This window comes from Manis pentadactyla, chromosome 3 (assembly GCF_030020395.1).
Source record: "Manis pentadactyla isolate mManPen7 chromosome 3, mManPen7.hap1, whole genome shotgun sequence".
In the NCBI taxonomy this organism is placed as follows: domain Eukaryota; kingdom Metazoa; phylum Chordata; class Mammalia; order Pholidota; family Manidae; genus Manis; species Manis pentadactyla.
Window position 1 is genome coordinate 119694343 of NC_080021.1, and position 21962 is coordinate 119716304.

The window sequence follows — 21962 nt, forward strand, 5'->3', positions numbered from 1 at the left end:
ATAGAAAAAAATCAATGAAACCAAGAGCTGGTTCTTTGAGAAAATAAACAAAATAGATAAGCCTCTACCAGACTTATTAAGAGAAAAAGAGAATCAACACACATCAACAGAATCAGAAACAAGAAAGGAAACATCACGACGGACCCAACAGAAATACAAAGAATTATTAGAGAATACTATGAAAACCTATATGCTAAGAAGCTGGAAAACCCAGAAGAAATGGACAACTTCCTAGAAAAATACAACCTTCCAAGACTGACCAAGGAAGAAATGCAAAATCTACACAAACCAATTACCGGCAAAGAAATTGAAGTGGTAATCAAAAAACTACCCAAGAACAAAACCCCCGGGACAGATGGATTCACCTGGGAATTTTATCAGACATATAGAGAAGATATAATTCCCATTCTCTTTAAAGTTTTCCAACAAATAGAAGAGGAGAGAACACTCCCAAACTCATTCTATGAAGCCAACATCACCCTAATACCAAAACCAGGCAAAGACCCCACCAAAAAAGAAAATTACAGACCAATATCCCGACAATTACAGACCAATATCCCTGATGAATGGAGATGCAAAAATACTCAACAAAATATTAGCAAACTGAATTCAAAAATACATCAAAACCATCGTACACCATGACCAAGTGGGATTCATCCCAGGGATGCAAGGATGGCACAACATTCGAAAGTCCATCAATATCATCCACCACATCAACAAAAAGAAAGATGAAAACCACATGATCATCTCCACAGACGCTGAAAAAGCATTCGGCAAAATTCAACATCCATTCATGATAAAAACTCTCAGCAAAATGTGTATACAAGGCAGGTACCTCAACATAATAAAGGCCATATATGATAAACCCACAGCCAACATCATACTGAACAGTGAAAAGCTAAAAGCTTTTCCTCTGAGATCAGGAACTAGACAGGGATGGCCACTCTCCCCACTGTTACTCAACATACTATTGGAGGTGCTAGCCACGGCAATTAGACAAAACAAAGAAATACAAGGAATCCAGATTGGTAAAGAAGAAGTCAAACTGTCACTATTTGCAGATGACATGATATGTACATAAAAAACCCAAAAGACTCCACTCCAAAACTAATAGAACTGATATCGGAATACAGCAAAGTCACAGGATACAAAATTAATACAAAGAAATCTGTAGCTTTCCTATACACTAGCAATGAACTAATAGAAACATAAATCAGGAAAACAATTCCATTCACAACTGCATCAAAAAGAAAAAAATACTTAGGAATAAACCTTACCAAGGAAGTGAAAGACCTATACCCTGAAAACTACAAGACACTCTTAAAAGCAATTAAAGAGGTCACTAACAAATGGAAACTCATCCCACGCTCTTCGGTAGGAAGAATTAATATCGTCAAAATGGTCATCCTGCCCAAAGCAGTATACAGATTTGATGCAATCCCTATCAAATTACCAACAGCATTCTTCAACGAACTGGAACAAATAGTTCAAAACTTCGTATGGAAACAGCAAAGACCCCGAATAGCCAAAGCAATCCTGAGAAAGAAGAATAAAGTTGGGGGGATCTCGCTCCCCAACTTCAAGCTCTACTACAAAGCCACAGTAATCAAGACAGTTTGGTACTGGCACAAGAACAGAGCTACAGATCAGTGGAACAGAATAGAGACCCCAGATATTAACCCAAACATTTATGGTCAATTAATATATGATAAAGGAGCCATGGACATAAAATTGGGAAATGACAGTCTCTTCAACAGATGGTGCTGGCCAAACTGGACAGCTACACGTAAGAGAATGAAACTGGATCACTGTCTAACCCCATACACAAAAGTAAATTCGAAATGGATCAAAGACCTGAATGTAAGTCATGAAATCATAAAATTTGTAGAAAAAACCATAGGCAAAAATCTCTTGGACATAATCTTGAGCGACTTCTTCATGAACATGTCTCCCTGGGCAAGGGAAACAAAAGCAAAAATGAACAAGTGGGACTATATCAAGCTGAAAAGCTTCTGTACAGCAAAGGACACCATCAGTAGAACCAAAAGGTACCCTTCAGTATGGGAGAATATATTCATAAATGACAGATCCGATAAAGGGTTGACATCCAAAATATATAAAGAGCTCATGCACCTAAGAAAACAAAAAGCAAATAATCCAATTAAAAAATGGGCAGAGGAGCTGAACAGACAGTTTTCCAAAGAAGAAATTCAGATGGCCAACAGACACATGAAAAGATGCTCCACATCGCTAGTCATCAGAGAAATGCAAATTAAAACCACAATGAGATATGACCTCACACCAGTAAGGATGGCCACCATCCAAAAGACAAACAACAACAAATATTGGTGAGGTTGCAGAGAAAGGGGAACCCTCCTACACTGCTGGTGGGAATGTAAATTAGTTCAACCATTGTGGAAAGCAGTATGGAGGTTCATCAAACAAGCTCAAAATAGAAATACCATTTGACCCAGGAATTCCACTTCTAGGAATTTACCCTAAGAATGCAGCACTCCAGTTTGAAAAAGACAGGTGCACCCCTATGTTTATTGCAGCACTATTTACAACAGCCCAGAAATGGAAGCAACCTAAGTGTCCATCAGTAGATGAATGGATAAAGAAGATGTGGTACATATACATAATGGAATATTACTCAGCCATAAGAAAAAAACAGATCCTACCATTTGCAACAACAAGGATGGAGGCAGAGGGTATTATGCTCAGTGAAATAAGCCAGGCAGAGAAGACAAGTACCAAATGATTTCACTCATATGTGGAGTATAAGAACAAAGAAACACTGAAGGAACAAAACAGCAGCAGAATCACAGAACCCAAGAATGGACTAACAGTGACCAAAGGGAAAGGCACTGGGCAGGAGGGGTGGGAAGGGAGGGATAAGGGCAGGGAAAAAGAAAAGGGGCCTTACGATTAGCATGTATAATGGGGGGGGGCATAGGGAGAGATGTGCAACACAGAGAAGACAAGTAGTGATTCTACAGCATCTTACTATGCTGATGGACAGTGACTGTAATGGGGTTTTTGGGGGGGTCTTGGTGAAGGGGGTAGTCTGGTTACCATAATGTTCTTCTTGTAATTGTACATTAATGATAATAAAATGAATTAAGAAAATACATAAATGAAGTAAAATAACCAGCCCTTACTCTGATCAAAAAAGAGTTTAGCAGAGTAAAAGTCAAGTAATACATCTTATATTTATTAACTAAAAATTGCTCTAACTAAAAACAACACAGATGCATTTATACAGAGATGTACACTGACTTACTGGGTTTTTTCCCAAAAAGGCAGTGTATGTTTTCATTATTATTGTTTTTCATGAGAACTGGAGTTTCAAGAAGTTAAATTATAAAACAACTCCCCAGGTTTTCCAGACCACCTTAATATCACAATGATGTTTTTTTAATTCACAAAATCGTTACTATAGTTCAAATATTAGCAACCTAGCAAATTCACAGTCACATGGGAAATTGAAAAGAAACCATGAAACTCTGGTCTAATTTTTATCTTCTTATTTGTATGAAGTCCCCTAAGCAATATTATTCCAGGAAAAATGCAGACTAAAGAGCAACCTTCGAATTCCCTTCTATTTGGAAACTCATATATTTCTATAATTGCAAGTGTAATATACCACACGGTATAATGATTAACATTTTACTTAGTAGATAAACAATAGAAGAGAAAAAGCTAAAATTTGATGATAAACCACTCCACCATCTCATTACATAGAGCAATGTATATACAGAGGGGAAAAAAATAAAATCACCAGTCATATCATATTTTCTAACAAACATAAAAATTTCCTGAGCATAAACAGAGATTTTAATAGTCAGAATCCCTTGGGGTAAGAATCAAGCCCAATGTTATTTAATATTTTCACAGTAATCTGTTGGAAGAAATAGACAACATAAACCGTTCAGGTCAGGAGAAACCAGAGGAGCCCTTGAAAGACTCCAGAAGGAATTAATCAAATATGAAGCGTGATGAAATTTGGCTTATTAATGCCAAGGTAATCAAGGTTCTTTTTGACTTTAAAGTCTGAACAAATAGCCCTATCAAATGAGCAGAGGCTTCTTCACATGAGCAGGCAATGTAGGGAACAATCCTTCCTATTACTTAAAAAAAGTTAACAGAACATCACCTTGTTTCTCTTCACATTCCATGTTTTATACCACCCATTTATTTCTCAATCCCCTTGAATCAGATTAATGTCTCTCTGTTCTAATGAAATTGTTGTTAGCCATTTTTAATGTCTCAATCACAGCAAATCACATCTTGATTACTACCAAGACCAACTGATTCTACCTCCTAATATCTTTCAAATTTATTCTATCTTCACTGCAACAGTCTGGGTTTTGGACATTATTTCTTGTCCTTCTAATGGAGCTTTCTATTCTCAAATCCATTCTCAGTATAATTTCATGGGTAAGAAATACATACTTTGAACCAATGTGACAGATTGATCCGTTTTCTCCATCACCAACTTGTCACTGCCAAACATTATGTATTTGGATAATACACAATCTGGACCCAATTTAAATTCAGATTCTCATCTTATCTACACAGGAACACTAAACTCTCAACATACAAGCTTCCCCACTAACAAAAACTCCTATTTTTATGTTCCTGTCACCTGGCTCTACCAGGTCACCACCGTAATCTTTCAAGACCCAAAATGGTACCATCTATTCATCCAAAGCAGTCCTAGTGTTTTGGGAGACAGTCCTTGAATATCTGCTCAACTGTCACATGCACTGAAACAGCCACATGACACCTGTCACCCACCTCTGCTACTTCATCAGACACAGCAATGATTCCCATCCAGTCTTGACCCAATAGACTATAATGCATCTGAGAGCAGGGGTGGAATTATTTTAGTCAATACTGAGCACCAACGCCTACAGTTAATAATACAGGAATATTTAACTTAACAAAAACAAGAGGGCAAATTTAGTATCGTATTTTCAACTGTAGAATAGACCAGCTTTGAAACCAAAATTTAAAGATAAATCTTTGTGTTGTTCAAATGAATGATCCTCTTTGCAAATATACCTTACTCACAGTATTAAGCATGTTATGAGGCCATCAATAATTTCTAGTGAAAAGACTAGTCATAACCATAAAGGAAGCATAACGAGAGCAATCCAAACCATACAGAGAAAGGAAGGGCTGCTGGGGCTGGGAGCACAGGGCAAGAGTTAGCAACTGTATGGCATAGGATGGAAGAGACAGCCAACACCCCACACTGGCATGTGGTACAAGGGAGAGTGGGATAGAAAGCTGGAGTATACTATGGCAACCAGAGTTAGCTCCGAGAGAGTGACTGCTAGACCAAGGCTCCCGCAAGGGGGGACACTCTCAACAACAGGGCTTCAGATAAGGGAGTCCCTCCAGTGCAACTCCACTGCTGCCCCAACCTCCAACCTCCAAGACCGGGAGCCTAACGAAGGAAGAGCCCCTTCCCACTCCACCTGACCCCAGTTATTGTGAAATATTTAAATCAGTATGAACACAGTTGTTCTTTTGAATGGGCCTAGTAAGATTACAGCCAATGGATAGAGCCCCGAGTCACCAAAATCTCCTTGTTTACTCACAAATACTAATGATTGCTTTCTTGTTAAAAATACAGGAAATTATATGAATTGCTTTTGTTTCAAGTAGGTGAGTTTGAAGTGAAAGAGAGAAATGCATGAATGAATCATTCAAAATAAAGATGAAAGTCATGTGACCCTTCACTGTTGGAATGGATGGAAGGAGACTGCAACAAAGAAGTGCCCAAGGGAAGGAGGTCAGAGCCCAGCCAGTGAGAAAAATGACCAGGCAAGGAAACAGACTGATTCCAAGCTGGTGGGGAACAGAGGGCCAAGAAGTGGTTTATTCTGTGTCACAAACTAAAGGAAATTGTGCAGAAACACTAAAACTAAATAACTAAACGTAATCTTGTATACACATGCACACAGAGTATAGAAAAGTCAGTAGAAATTTGTTAGCAATGCAAAATGTTGTACCAAAGAATGTTGCCCCAAGCTGGAAGTGGTGACAAAAAATACACAGTAAAATAATTCTTTAGAATCAAAGGATAGACATGAAAATTTTATTTTAGAAGATAGAGTCTTAGTTTTTAGCATCAGGGTAAAATGCTTATGAATGAAACCTAATTTGGAAAGATTCTAAACACATTTGAAATAGGAAATTTCACACTTGCTTCTTTTTAAATATCATGAAATTTATGATAATATGAAAATATACATTTTATCATCACCTTTTGATGAAATTTTAAAATTTTATCATAATGAAAATGTCATAGAAATTAATTCCTTTGTATTTTAGAGCCAAAAATACTGTAGAAACTGGGAAGACTATTAGTTTGAATGAGGAGAAAAGAAATAGCAAAATCTCAGAAGCTGGGACAGCAACTTTTCTGTGTCCTATGTGCTAGCCAAAATATTCATTAATTGAGGTAACTAGAATATCCTCATGAATTAAGGTTCTAGTTATGTTACTTCAATTTAGACACCTCTTCAATTTAAATACAAAGTCAACCTAGATGAGACACATGATAGCCACAATAAAAGTATTTACAAGTAAATAACAATCTGCTTTACTTACAAAAGAGAATAATGTTCTTAACTTAGCCGTTACACTCATAAATTCTTAGAATTAATTGAGAAACATCTTATTGAAAGTGTTTACAGTTCTACTACAATCAGAAAAATATGCTGATTATATACCTTGTTGCATTCCTTTAATTATTAAGGGATTTTAAACATATAATCATATATCATATATTAATATATGTATATCTAATTATATGAAAAGCATAACCACCTAATACATGTGGAAGATACAAAATGAATATTGATTATATACCACAAACTTGTTTCAAATACAAAAGCCATAATCTGGAATTTTTAAAACTAGAATAGACCTGCTGTATGTAATTTGCTTATTTTTCTATACAACAGCAAGGCCTCATATTTAAAGATAAGAAGCAAGTGACAGAACATGACTATGAAAAATCTACAACAATCACCAGGACAGGGTGAGGGCAGAGAATAACAATAAATTTTGTATTAGGTTTTGATTAGCACAATATGTAATTAAAGTCAACATTTATTGAATATCGAGCTACATTATTTTTACTAAGGCCCATGAGATAAGATTATATTATCTACCATTTTACAAGTAAGAAAATTAAAACAGGAACAAGTCAGATCAACATAAGCAAGGTCATACCGCTAAGGGTAACAGAAATATAAGTTTTTCAGGGTTGCGAGTTTAAGCTATTAACCATCACGGTCAACAAAGCTTCTGAACAACTGGATTAGTAAGAAAGAGGTAATTGAGGTCCTCAACTGTCCAGATAAGGACATGATGGATCAGAGAGGTCAGGCTAATAAATCCCACAAAGAGGTAATCAACTCTAAGTTCTGCTCGTGGGCACTTGAAACCACTTTCTCTCAGAGGGAGCACCAGAACATCTTTGACTCAAAAGTAACAAAAGTAAGATCTAAGTCATGTGGTAAAAGCTGACTGGTATTTTTGTGGGAAGATCATTAACTGAAATAAAGGATATGCATTTCCTCAAAGTTTTACCACCCTCCTTTTTTTCCAAAGAGACTTCTGAATATTATTTTCATTCAGCAACCATTTCGATCCAGGTTCTACTCCTCCAGGAAATGGAGATTAAGGAGCATATTCAAGACTCCAGTTAAGAAGCAGGAACTGGAGTCCAATTTTGGTCTAGTTAACATCCTAGCTAAGCACCCCACGGTCAAGCACAGAGAAGTCTTAGGCAAGCAGCAAATACACTTGTGATCAGAGACTGAATTAGGTAATTGATGACACAATACTGATCTAAAAGGTGGGGCAGGGTGGGGGTAGAGGCATCTGAGACAAAAGGTAACAAATATTTATTTTAAAGCAAGGAACCATAGACCAATGGAGCAGAAGATATGCATGGGATCATGGTAGGAGATGAAGACTAAAAAGTTAAACTGGATGTTGGATGGCAGGGTACACAGACCACCAAGCTAATAAGTTTAACTGTCAAGGAGTGAAGTAAGGAGTTTCTTCATGCTTTTAACCTTGGAGGTGATGCAGTACAGGTTTTGAAAGATAAAGCAGATAGAATATGCAGAACTGACTAAAGAAGAGGCAGATGGCAGGGAGGGACAAGTATTATATCATCCAGTCACAAGGAATACAGCTGAAATGAGAACACATGCTCAGAAATTAGAAAGATATGTATATATGCCAGAATGAAGGTGTAATATATACTACCTGGCAAGAGATAAAAAGTATGAAGGAGTAGAAAGAAGTAGAAAATAAGTTTGAAATCTGAGAGATTCATGGCAAAATTACAACAAGAAAAGTCATTGACAATTATGAAATTTTCTAGGTCTAGGAAACATTTGGAAATTATGTGCAGTTTCACAAGGGATGAGGTCATTCTGGCATACAGAGGCTGTGATGCACTGCACAGCTGGGTGGAGAGTCAGGTCCAGAACAAGGGGTTTCAACTCACACTGCCTTTTGGTTTAGGGACCACTTCCCTCGGCTTGGGAGAAAGTGTAAAGATAGTTCAAAGATATATAGATAGAAGTAACCAGCTAATATTTTGGGTCGACACAAGCCTGGAAGGATGGGAACAGAAGCTAAAATGTCACAACAAGGAAGAGCACATAAAATCTCATCTAGAGAAATGACCTGCACAAAGGCTGGCAGAGCAGAAAAAAGACATTTCTGTAAATAATACAAGTTGAGCTTAGAAAAAGAACATCAGAGAAGCCAAGGGCTGTTTTCCAGGGATGCAAGACATTCAAAATGCCAGTTCAGCCACTTACTGCACATGTATCTTAAAGAAGACATTTTCAGCACTAATAATAACTCCTTGTGAATTTTACCACTTCCAATATATGCAGTAAAACACAGTATTCTTTTTTTTAGAAATCCAAAACAAAATGATTAATAAGTTAAACAATAATGTATACAGTAACATAACTTACCCCCTAGTCAAAAGCAAGTTTTTAAAATTCGAATAGTTTTTATATTAAGGCACAGAAAATATATCAACTCACTGCCTAAATCATGTCCAATATTAAACAACTAAATTAACAGAACGTTTAACACATAGCTCAATGGAAAAATCTCTTTAAAATAACAAACACATTATTTTTATTTGAATTGAAACCTATTATTCTTGGCCAAGCTACAAAAATATGTTTCTCTTTCTAAGAGTTCAGGACATTAATGCCAAAATCTCAGCCAAAGGTTTACGAAAGTATTACTGAATTGGGTCTGTTTATGATTAAAATACAAAGTTCTCAGGAAAATTAGTCCCTCTGGGGACTTAAAATATGAGTAAGCCCAAAAGCCTAGATTTCTGCTGATATAATCTAACATTCCTTGCCCTCCCCTCAAACTTTTTCCAATTTAATCTAGAAGAGATTCCTGAAAAGGTAAACATTCAACATAAGGAAAAATACACACACTGTCTATAGAATAAGACATTTTCTATCAAAATGCTTGCTATAAAAATGTTTTAAGAGAAGAACATTTTAGATACACAAATGACAAGCAGATAGCCCTTTACAATTACAAGGGTATTAATCAACGTATGGTCTACTTAGATACAATGTCATGAATGAGATCTAACACCAGCAGGTTAGTCATGCATGCATGCCTCCCTCAAAAACAAAGAAACCAAACCGCTGAGAAGTGGCTATGAGTCATGCTCACTTTGAAAGAGAAAGATGTATAACTACAAGGAAACATAGTAAGTGCTATTATGGCAAAGAAAAAGAAACTACTATGTGCATGCTTTTGGTTTTGGCTGGGGTAGGAAAGTGGATAAAGTAATGGACTAAGGAGGTGGTGTCAGGAAAAGTCTCCTGGGTGGGGAGCCCTCCAAGCTGGGACCAGAACAGCAGCACTTAGGAAGAGAAAAGAGAAGAGTGGGCCAGCATGTTCCCAGGGCCAGAGGCAAGAGCACAGGGGGCCTGGAGATCAGCACAAGCTCGGCAGGGCTCCCCACGCTGGGTGGGCGCTGGAGAGGCATCCGGCATCTGGTCAGGAGCCCCAGCAGCAAAGCTAACATTGTGGAGTATTTATAGTGCTGTTAGGTACGGTTTTCAAAGTTTTACATGATTGTCTTGTCTAAGCCTCCCCATCCTCTGCAATGGTTCTTAGAAAGTTATGAAACTTGACCTAAGGCTTAGTAACTTCAGGAATTTGCTCAGCATAACATGTGCTATGAAATTCCAACCCAAGTCACTCTGACTTAACATAGCTGTTCACCGCTTCATCCCTCCCCATGGAGGATGGATGGGCAGAGCCCTAAAGGGTGGGAAACAGGTTTTTATCATACATCTCTCCAACCTCAGTGGGGACACGGGTGGCGGAGCGTGGCTGCCATGCTGCTGCAGGGACCCATGTGACAACTGATAGTGGCCAGAGCTTGGGAAAGAAAAGGGGGAAGAGGGAGGGGAAGAAGCAGGTTTGAAGGATGTTTAGAAAGGAAATGTCTAGGATTGGAGGTACATGGAGAAAAGAAATAGGAAAATTACAGACTAATACTCAAAGCCACTGGTTGGTCAAAGAGGCAGGAACCAGATCCTAGGCTGTATTTTCTTCAGTGAAAACCTCACAGTAATGGAAAAACCACCACATTCATGCACTAACACATTCACATGTATGCAAGGCTTTCTGCTGAGCTGGTCAGATTTTCTATCAATTTTTATCAACTATAGCATTTAATAAATTAGAACAACACTATCTATGTGTAAGAGACAGAAAAGCTGACCCAAAAAAAGTGTCCAAAACCATGGGTCATGGAATTGGCAAAGCACAATTAAATGGGGACAGATATCCCATCCCTCTAGACACTTAAATGTAATTTTAGGAATTTCATATTTTGTCTTATAATCACTGTAATACTTATTTTTACTATGTGTTGTATATGTCTGTGTAACCATTTCTGATTTACATTCTGATGCTATGAGCAAAAACTTTAGGAAGGAAATTGCTGCATTTGTAGCCTTCTCTGATACTTTTGTTCTCAAATAGTAAATAGAAGAGTGGGACATGATCACTCTAATTCAAAACAGAAAAACTTTTATCAAATATATGAGACTTAAAGTATGAAAAAGAATGCACACATATGTCAATGGTGAAAAACATCAGGAAATCTAATTTGATTTATGTGAATTTTATATATCTAACATTAACAAAAATGTGATTTAAAAGTTTCTGAGGGAGGCAACTGAAGAAAATATTTCTTAAACTTATACTTAGCAGGGGTTTTTTTTCCCCGTAAGATTTCTGGGACAAATTTACTAATGTACTGTACTCAAGTGAAAAACTAACAAGAATTTTAAAAAACATTTACCACTTAAAAATGAATTTTTTGTAGGGTTTGAGTGCTCCCCTGTACTCAAGCCCTGATAGTGCTTATTCAGCCCTCAAATAACTTGGGGACTTGGAAAGGAAAGAATTAGAGAAATTAAAATTAAACAAGGAAGAAAACACTGAGACCAGAAAGAGAAGCAGAATCCAATAAATTGCAAAATTCCAATAAATAACATCTTCAAAAAATCGAAGGAAAAGAAAAGAAATGATGTTATCAAATTAATCCCCACAGAGTCCAATGAGTTACACTATCTCCCAAAGTAACAGGGAAGATGCACTAATTTACCCGTCATCTCATACTAGTGAGCTCTGAGGATAAGGAGGGATGAGCAGGGATGCCTGTCACCATCAACTTTAAAAAATTAAATTCCTTACAACCTGTGTGAGACCATGTTCATATCAGAATAAATTCCTTTAACTAAAAACCATTTTTGTGTAATTCCGCAAGAGACAAAGGATATTACTTCTCTCTTCGAAAATAATTTATAAAACTAATTTTATGTTAACTATTCAATTCTATGAAGTATCCATGTATATAAAGAGAATCTTTACTAAGAGAATTAAATGAAGAAAATAATATAAAAAAGCTATATATTAGGTATATTATGCTAATGGTAGATAACTTATAATATCCATATTTTATATACTGAGTATCTGAGTACCAAAAGTCCATTGTTCCTAGAATATGAAAATTCATGTCTAAAAGAAAACAACATTTTTGCCAGCTTGGTGTCCCAGTATAACAGTGTAATTCGCATTCATTCTAATGAAAATGGAAGACCTCGAACTCTCTGGGAAAACTAATTTTTTAAACAGAAAAAAAAACCAGTTCTCAAACAAAGGAAATACATAATACAGTCAGGACAGAATATTAACTTTATTACTTTCAACTCAATTGCTTAAAAAATACTAAACAGAATCAAATAGTTGGTTGCAACAAATATCGTTTTCCACTTAAATGGAAACTAATCTGTCACTTGAGTTATAAACACAGAAAGTAATTTAATATTTCCTGATAATTAAATACATTTAGGGCTAATAGTATTGATGATTCTGTTGGGCCTATAACACCATTTTTGGGTGCCTCTTCTTTCTTATAAGCAGCCCTTACCTGTACTACACTCCCCTTCTGTACAAAGCCTTACAAAGCCCAAGTGGCTTTCCCAGGGCCACTGTCATCAACTGAAGGCAGCAGAACTCACTAGGGTGCACAGACTGTTGGTCATAGACTGATAACGCTCACCTTTTAACACCTGAATCCATGTTCAATTACAAGGCATTCTCAGGGAAAGATCAGAAGTGATTAAATGAACCTGTGGATAAGGATGGCTGTGCTCTCCATAACATCCTCAAGTTTTTTGAAGCAGGAACATTGCTTTACCTTGACTGAACTTAGAACTTTTTTTTCCATTTCTTGGTCCTATAGTCTGAAATCATTTTTCCAGTCTTTCTGCCACATGCAGATGCTCAGTAATACAACCACACCAAGAAGTCAGAATTATGACAGCATTTATAAGATTTACGTATGGATATACCTTCATACTTGACAAGTTTCCTTTGATTTATCTATAATCTGCAGTTGCTAGCTGGTAATTAACAAAAATCACAGTATTCTTATCCCATGGCATTAAATTGTCCACCCCATGCGCCTGGGAAAGAATGCAGCTGTACCACAGAGTAACAGCCAAGAGGGGACGGTCTCGGTTTTCTCCTTTCAATAATCCAAACACTTATTCACCCAAAACCACATGGGGGCTCACTAGGAGCACCAAACAAAAAGTGAACAAAGCAGGCCTGTTGGCACATCGGTCAGACAGACAGACAGATGCGGACGCAGATTCAAACTCAGAAATGTTATAAAGGATGGTGAGAGAAACAATGAGGGAAGGCAGCAGGGCTGTCCCCTCCCTTCAGCCACACGAAGGTCCCCTGAGAGGGAGTGTGCCCCAAAAATCTGAGAACTGGATGGGGCAGTAACCATGCAGACCCAAAGGGGAGTCAAAACAAAGGCTTGTGGGCAGGGTAGCTGAATGTAGGAGCAAAGCCCTAGGGCTGAGGAGGGACAGCAGGCAGATCAGGGGCAAGGATGGCTGGCCTTTGAGGTCAAAGAAGCCTCTGCCAGGTGCCAGGAGGGGCAGTAGGAACACAATCCATGTAGGTTTGTGAATGTGGCAGTGGGAACACAGGATACTGCTAGAATATTACTTCGGCTTTCTCAGTGGAGTATGAAACTGTCACAGGTGGGACAGCGCATGGATTACTTCAGAGGACTAAAGGGATTACCAAAGGTAGGCAGACACACGATGCTTCTCAAAGGTTTTAACGTGATTTCAATAATACCACTATTACAATGTTATCTTACAATTCAGGAATTAAAATACCTGTAGAAAAAGAGAAAAAATTGCTCAGTCTTCCGATCTGATGAAGTTTGATTTACTGAAAGTAAAAATATTTCAAAAGTGATATGTTCATCCTGTATGGAAATATAAGTAAATAATACAAATACATTAAATGAAACTCAAAAGCCAACCGCAGCCCCCCATACCATCAGGACACTACACAACTTCAACTTTAAAGAAAGCTGAACAAACAACCTCCTTTCAGCCGTAAGAACAGAGAAAAGAAAATGAAAAAAACTGAAAAGAATAAAATGTCTCCTAGATATACAGACCCAGGGAAAATACTACAGGATATATACATACCCAGGCCACCTTGGGGCGACAAGCCCATAAAACCATCGGGCAAGATGTTTCAGTGCTTAGAACCGCAATTCCTCAGGACCATGGCAGAGCCACGCTGGTGGTATCTGGTAAAAGCCTATTTAAGACTCACTAAAAAAAATGCATACCTACCTAGATCATCACATTCCAAAATTTCAAATGGCTTATGAGTGATTCAATTTTTTTTGCAGGCAGGCTACAGGAAGTGGGTAGTGAAAACAACATACTGGAAGCTGAAAATGTTACTGCAATTTCTTAACCACTATTTTTTTTTAAAGAACAGCAGTTCCACCACTCACCAAGCACAGAAACAAGGAACAAATTTTCAAAAGCAAATGACATGCAGATGGGTGGGCATAATGAGAGGGAAAGTACAAGCATGTATTGTGTTCATCATCACATATAATCGTACAATTCACAACACAAATCCTGCAAAGAACTATGAAAAGATGACAAGAGGATCAGGCTAAAAATGAAAATGTATCTTCATCCACAGTGCGAGCTCTAAATGTCTACTTCTAGCAGTTATATTCACAGGCAAGAAAATCATCAGCCACTAACAGATTTCCCATGAAAGTTAATCTACACACCATCAAAGATTTTTTATTCAGTAGAATTTCTGACTCACTCCCTGCTGCTTGCAAGATTTTAGCACCATAGTCCAAAGACTCAATAACTATGGCCAGTCCTAGAGGATCATCAGGAGAAGTGACAAGGCCCCTGGAACTGCACAGCCTGCTCCAAAAGCCAATGGGTAGCCCTGTGCCTCCCTCAACCCATACATTGCACAAAGAGCCCCAGACGCTTACGAAGTGGCAGAACAGAAGCCCTTGTAAGACGCTTAGCATTCCTAAATGGTATCCTTAGACTTAACTGTATTAAAACCACATGTGCTTGCCAAAAGCAGAAGGTAATATAAAAAATGGACACAGACACAGATATTAACACTAATGTCATTTCTGTGTCAGATTATGTTCTTCAGAAAAGAACCAGAGATGATTTAAAATGATTAAATTTTATTCTAATTCTGGTAAGATACCACAGAGGCAAGAATCCAATTCAGAAAGGATGATGAGGGCATTAGAAATATACCAGGGATGAAAATGGACCAGCCCAGCATACCAAATGGTAGTTTCTATATGAAAAGAGAAAATAGTATTTAAGAAAAAAAACATTAGTGACAGGAGAGTCACTGAGGTATGACCTATTCTTACCTAAAATAAAGACAGGAGGGAAATGGCATCTGACAAGTGCCCCCAAGTACACCAGAAACAGGGCTGCATTTTGATGTGTTACATCACTTAATCTTCATACACAAAGTCACAATCTCCACATGGATACTATTTTTCCTACTTTCTACATGGTGAAAATGAAGTTTGCAGCGTTTATACCACCCAGATAGGGTCACACAGTGGTGAGATGACCCACTCACTGGAGGGGTGGGGTCCCAATCCTGGCACATATTATCCAGGCTTACTGTGTCTTTTTGCCACTGAATTTATGGAAGGCAAAGTGCTGCCTGTCCCTCTGCCAAGAAAGTACCACTGAAAGTGGCCCTGCATGTGGCTGGCAAGGTTCCCCAGGAAATGAGAGGGTCCTGTGCAGAAGAATGCCCACCAGGGCCCTGAACACACCAATTCTGTTCTACCATTTGGTGCTTCTAGCCTAGAGTTCTTTGATAATAATAGAAAATATGTAGGACTTATGACAATAACATGTGTCACATAATCGAAGGTGCTTTAATCATGTTTTTAAACTCAGATAATTTCAAGATACATACTATCACAGCAGTTATCCTATTAACAAAGCATAAGAAAATAGTCTGCTGTTGGATATTCATATATCCAGGTGGCATGACCACTCTGGTTGTTTTGGTTTTATTTTTGGTGTTATTGTGAACATGACAGGTTTCTGCTATAAAGAAACTCATTGGCATTTTGAAATGAACACTAAATTTGATTTTAAAACACTCTTGATGTTTTTCCACGTCTCCATTTGCTGTTGCTAGAGGTAAACACAATTATACCTACTTCTGCACACGTTCTGCAAAACTTTGCCAATTAGTAAATAATATTAATAGAAATCCTTTCCTTTTAATAGAAAACTGTAGAATTTTAGAACTCAGAGGAAGGTAATTTGATTATTTTTAACCAGATAATCCAGAGTCATTTGGTTACTCAGCATCTGTGGGCTAAAGAATTAAAGACTAAACTAACAAAACATGTTCCAATTGCTATGTGGCAGCCCATGTTCCATTTATGACAGCAGATACCATGCAGCCCTGTGTGTTCACATGTCAGAACGTCCACAGTGCTTCTATGTGTGAATGGAGGCATCTGCAGCACCATCTCACTGACCAGTCTGCAGCTGATGCAATCTGATTTCTGAAAAAGCAATCTCCTAATTTTATAACTAAGAAAGTAAGATCATTTCACATTTTAAAAACCAACTTGAGTCATCTGGGTACTTCTAGGCATCAGGGAAATGAGTTGGTTTTGTTTTTTCATTTAGAAAAAGCTATTAAGCACTTGGGAAAGGAGGAGGGGGCCTTCCGCTGTGCAGACAGATCAGAAGAAAAACCAAGTGTAGCGTGAGGCATGGCAGCAGACCCAGAGCCCAGGACTCCCAGAGACCCAGCGTGCTTCCACACCAAGGCAAAGTGGCAAAACCTACCACCAGTGCTGCCTGACTGACTTACTAATTTTTTTTTAACTGCCCTCTTGTAAATTCTAGGTAAACTTACAAATGTTTCTTCACTACTATGTATTTACTCACATCCAAAATAGACTCTAATTTTTAAATTTTACTGTTGCCCTAGATCTTCAAAAAGTTGGCCTTAATCAAATTATGAATAGTAAAAGTGAAACATTTCTTATAAATAAACGTACCTTAATATACTCTTTGTGTGTCCTGTGGATATATTGGTTATCATGCACGAATATATTCAAAAGTTTAAAAGGCATCAGAGAAAGCAGACAATGTTCAGCGATTCTTCCTTGAGAATGAGATGAATGATAAGCACTTATTCTCAAGCATTATTTTATGTAAATACATTTTCTATGGAAGATTAAGCTATTTTCTAATGCTGATACCTAGGACACAACAATCCTACTGTAAAAACAGACAATATCCCTAGGTCAGCCATCTTCATTTCAGAAGGAACACATAAGCAGAAGTCAGGAATGCATGAAAAAGTCTGGACAGAAGCCTCATGGCTGGGGACAGTGACAGAAGTGCACAAAATAAGAAGGAAAAAAGGCCCTACCACTGCTCCTACAACCCCCTGCTCTTAGACTTTGGGACACTGCACATGGGGACTTGCAGACAAGGGCACAAAGGTGAGAAGAGTACAGGCCATTCAGTGTCACAGTCAAATTCTGTCATCACCTAATATCTCATGTAGTTTTCCTCACAATTTGCTTCCTTGCATATAATCTGCCAATTAGACGAAGTTTTTTGCTTGATAGGAAGAACCCTAAAACACAGATTTTTCTCTAAAGGTCAGGGCAGCTGCTCCCCTGTAACAGAGCATAAGTGGCAGCTGGAATGTGCCTTGTACCTCCTTGCTTTTTCTGTTAATTGGCTTCAGGCCTGTTCACCAAGACAGGGTAGTGAAAATGGCAGGCCCCCCAATTAGCTTTAATTTTCCTTAAGATCTCCCTACTTTCTGGTCCTAAATGCTTCCAATCACATATTGTAAAGTTCCTACCTCCTCTTTTGCAGAATTTATTAGTTGCAATAAACTGTAGGGATATAAGAACAAAGTCAACTCATGATCTTTTATCTGCCAGTATTAAATTGTAGTCTACACAGAGTCAGCGAAGGGAAACTAAAAGGAATTCGGATTTCTTCGAGCACTGCCTAGCAGCAAACCTAAGGGCTTTGCAGCTTTTGTTGTTTCTTGAACCTCAGTCAAAATTTCAGAAGCACATAAACTTTTTCAAGGTAATCCAATATTTAGTTTTCAAATCCTCTGAGCTTCCTCTGAGATCTCTCAGAAAAAAGGAAGTCACAAGATTGACATACATAAAGGATGCTCTTTGAAAGATACACAGTCCCCTACCTTCTGAAATGAATGTGATGTAGGATTTAGCTACAGGCTATTTTGAACAAGGTGAATTAGTAGTCACTGATACTGAGGTGGACTCCAAGTGCTTCCTGCTACAGAGATCTAGTACGATTCACCCCCTATCTTTACTTATCGAAGTGTGACTTACCAATTTCTCACAGAGGGAAGACGCACTATCCTCTTATGCAGAATCAAGCCGGCACAAATGGAAAGACACCTTCAGCTTCCAGAGGTATTTGCTAGCTCAGCACTCTAACCACACGCATTTCCCTTTTCATTCCCACTATTCATTCCTACTGGCAAAGCTGATGGGGCCATAACTGCCTTCGAAAAACAGAGACAATGAGAGACAAACACTCCAGTGAGAAATCTAGCAAAAAGAAAACCACTGGAGGCATATAACACCTAGAAGTCTACTGACCTCTTCAGCCCAGATGGCGTCACTAAGGGAAGATAGCCATCAGCTCTACCCTGGTGAGCCTGACGTCCTATTTAACCACATGACATGTTCTTTTATCTAAGTAGCCTATTTTCTTTCTTATATTTTTAATGGCAAAAATGACAGAGGAAAAAAAACCACAGAGGAGTCATCAGGCCATTGAGGTCAGACTGATGAGCCGGAGCAACAGTCAGGGAACAAATCCACACGATGAAACGAGACTAGCTGCCCGGCGTCTCCAGCGGCCCCACACGACCTGTTAGTTCTCCTGTCCCCACACCACTGTGCTTACTTTTAGCCAAAATTTTAATACAGATTTTGCTTGGGTTCCACTGTTCTTGTCCAGTTAAATAGATTTCAGTCAAGTTAATTACCCTGCTGATGTGAAATCATCAAATTTAGTGAATGGATCGTCATTTTTTAAACTTTAGCCAAGGAAGAAGATAATTTTAGGCTACAGAGACTACGAATGTACCTATTTTTAAAAACCCTTCTTATCACAAAACAAGACTTCAAATAATTTTAACAGAAGTCAATCAAGCCTTAGTCTTTGGGGGGAAAAAAGTATGCAGCTTTAAGGCAACCACTTTTGCTTAAAAAGAGGCTATTTTACACCAAAATTGCAAAGAAAGAATACACTACTTTCTTAAAAACAGACCCACAACAGCAATGGTAAAATAAAAGTAGCATTTTTAGTATACTATTAAATGTATCATATTTCAGAAACTCTGGGCTGCCTGTTTTTTCCCTCCTAATCTTGCAGTAAAAATGGTTGCATTTAGTATATTAAGCTAACTGCACCTCACTTCATGAACCCTGATCGTGTTCATGATGAACAATTGTGTTTCAGAAAACGTACAGTGCCACCTGCCACCCCCAGCTCCAGGTCAAGCACAGCTGGTCTAAACCAGTGCTGGTACTTCTCTTTCCTTTGCTTTAGAAATGGGCTGGCAAGTTGTGCAGTTCTGAACAACAAAACAGGAAGGGCATCTGGTGGGGAGGCCTTGTGGAAAAGGTTCATTTGCTTTCAAAAAGGGGCACCAGGAAGGAAAAGGCAGTGTTCCTCCTCCTCTGCACAGAGGGGTAGTGGACTCCAGCAGGGAAGGACAGGCTTGAGCACAGAGCCTTGGGGCCCTGGGGAGGCACCGGGAGAGGACAGAGAATCTGGATCCTCAATGAGGTCAGCAAGCTGCAAACTGAATCACCAACCCTCCCTTTCTCCAGACTTGCTACATGAATCATGAATATGTCCTTATGATGCAGTCTAAATTTTCTGTTATTAGCAGCCAATTTTTTTTCTAACAAATATATTAAGACATGTTGAGCTTTTCTGGGTACCAGGCATGATTCTAACCCCTTGGTGGTATTATGTCACTTGAAACAGCAACCATATGAGGTGAGTCTTGTGATCCCCACTGACAAACAAGTAAACTGAGGTACAGACAAGTTTAGCAATGTGCCCAAATCTCCTATGTGATTAAGTAGCTGGTAACCAGCCAGTGTGCCTCTAGGCCACGCTGAACTATCTCAATCTTAAAAACATTTACATCAAAGAGATAATAAAATAACAACACCAATTAGTTTAAAGTCTTTATTACTTTGAGAAAATTTGTGTTTTCTTTAAGAGGAATGTCGATGGTTTTCAATAATTAAAAATTATTTCCATCCCACAATGTCTGTATGCTAATATATACTATATGGTAATTTGCCACCCAATCAATGGTATCAAAGGCAAACAGTCTTTTTTTTACTGTTTCATATTCAAACCCCCTACATACAGAAAATTATTTTAGGAGATTTAAGCTCTAGAATATAGACAGAGATGAACTGAGCTGAACACAGAATTGCTTTCAGTTGATACCATTAATCTAAACTGAAAAACAGCTATTCAGGCATCCGGGCAACAACTATTAATAATTTCAGAAATTATTGAAAAAGATAAACAACAAAACACTCTCTCCCTGGGTAATTTCCTTGTTTCCCATTCGTATGAAATTTTTTAACAAAATAAGTAGTAGTCTAAGTAACCAAATAAGTGTGTTTTTAATATCAAAACTGTTAAAATTACAAACAAAACACTGGGATTCCTACTACAAAAAAAATACTGTGACTAACAGTAAACCATTAAGACTTTTAAAAAGCTGGAAGAGTTTATTTTTTATACATCAAAATTTACCAGATACATTTTTAAGTCTTCAAGTCAAGTGAAGGCTTCTCTAACAGTAATGTAACAACTTCACAGTGGATCTTCCCAAGACAGGAAGCTATGATTTATATTGAGAGGTAAACATTTCTGATTTCAAGACGTGTAGGTGGCTACCTTGCAGAGTAAGCTATGCAGCTATGAAAACTTATGAACCTACAATAGGTCCTTGACATTTATGGAAGGGTGAGTCCCCAAACCTGACAAAATAATCTAAATTCTGAAACAACACGACAGCATTTATTTCTCTCATAAAATGAAGTCAGAGTATAACAGAACATTTTAATTTGCCTCTTCAGTCCCTCTGACACATTGCCTGTAAGGAAGAGAATAACCCATGGGGTCTTGATTGTCCACACATGCTGCTTTTTCGCACCAAGTACCTGCTTCAGACACATACCAACAAGTTCTAATGTCGTGGAACTTCAGACTCTTCGGCCAGGATTCATGACTGCTTATGATAAATCATCTGTTAGACAAACTCTGACCTAAAGTCTAGTACTTAACTGTAAAGTTTGTTAGAAAAATTTTCCTTTAATCATCATTGTGATAGAGGGGAAAGCTCTTTGGGGTAAGGGCTAGGAAGTTTACCAATCATACGTGCCAAAGGATTCGTTTAGGTTACCTGTTCTTGCTTCTCCAGCCACTTGTCCACCAGTGGGTGACTGGCACTCAGAGATGAGCGAGCATTGTCTCTCTGAAACTGGTTAGACCAGTTACCAGTATCCCGTGGGAGGCTTCTGTAGTTTTCATCTTTCTATTCAAAAAAAACAAAAGTTGTTTTATAAAAAACCAGACCTCGCAAATTAATGATGCAACTGGTTTTTCAAAAGTTGCAGAAAAATGATTCTACATACTTAAAATATATTTTGCAAGCCTACACAAAAAAGCTGACTGAGGACATCTCACCTAGATGAGACCTCAGAAATGTAGTCATATGCCTAGGATAAGGAAGTTGAATGACTGTGTAGGGATGGTAACCACAAGTGTATATGTATGCATGTCTATGTATGGCACAATAGATGGAAAAATATACTCCATGCAACCTCCTAAACCTATCTCCCAGGCCCAGTACATGCACCAAAAAATGAAAGGTTTTTCTGTGTA

General features: G+C 38.1%; 1 protein-coding gene across 27 annotated transcripts in view; it reads right to left on the reverse strand.

The window, feature by feature from the left end:
* Positions 1-21962, reverse strand: part of PARD3 (par-3 family cell polarity regulator) — an 815317-nt gene that overhangs the window by 328753 nt on the left and 464602 nt on the right. For 21 of the 27 annotated variants that reach the window (XM_057498382.1, XM_057498374.1, XM_057498371.1 and 18 more), the window contains one exon: positions 21481-21612. The exons of the other annotated variants lie outside the window; for them this stretch is intronic. In XM_057498382.1, coding sequence (XP_057354365.1) covers positions 21481-21612 — 132 coding nt within the window. The remainder of the gene's footprint in view (positions 1-21480; positions 21613-21962) is intronic. 27 annotated transcript variants of the gene reach the window in all.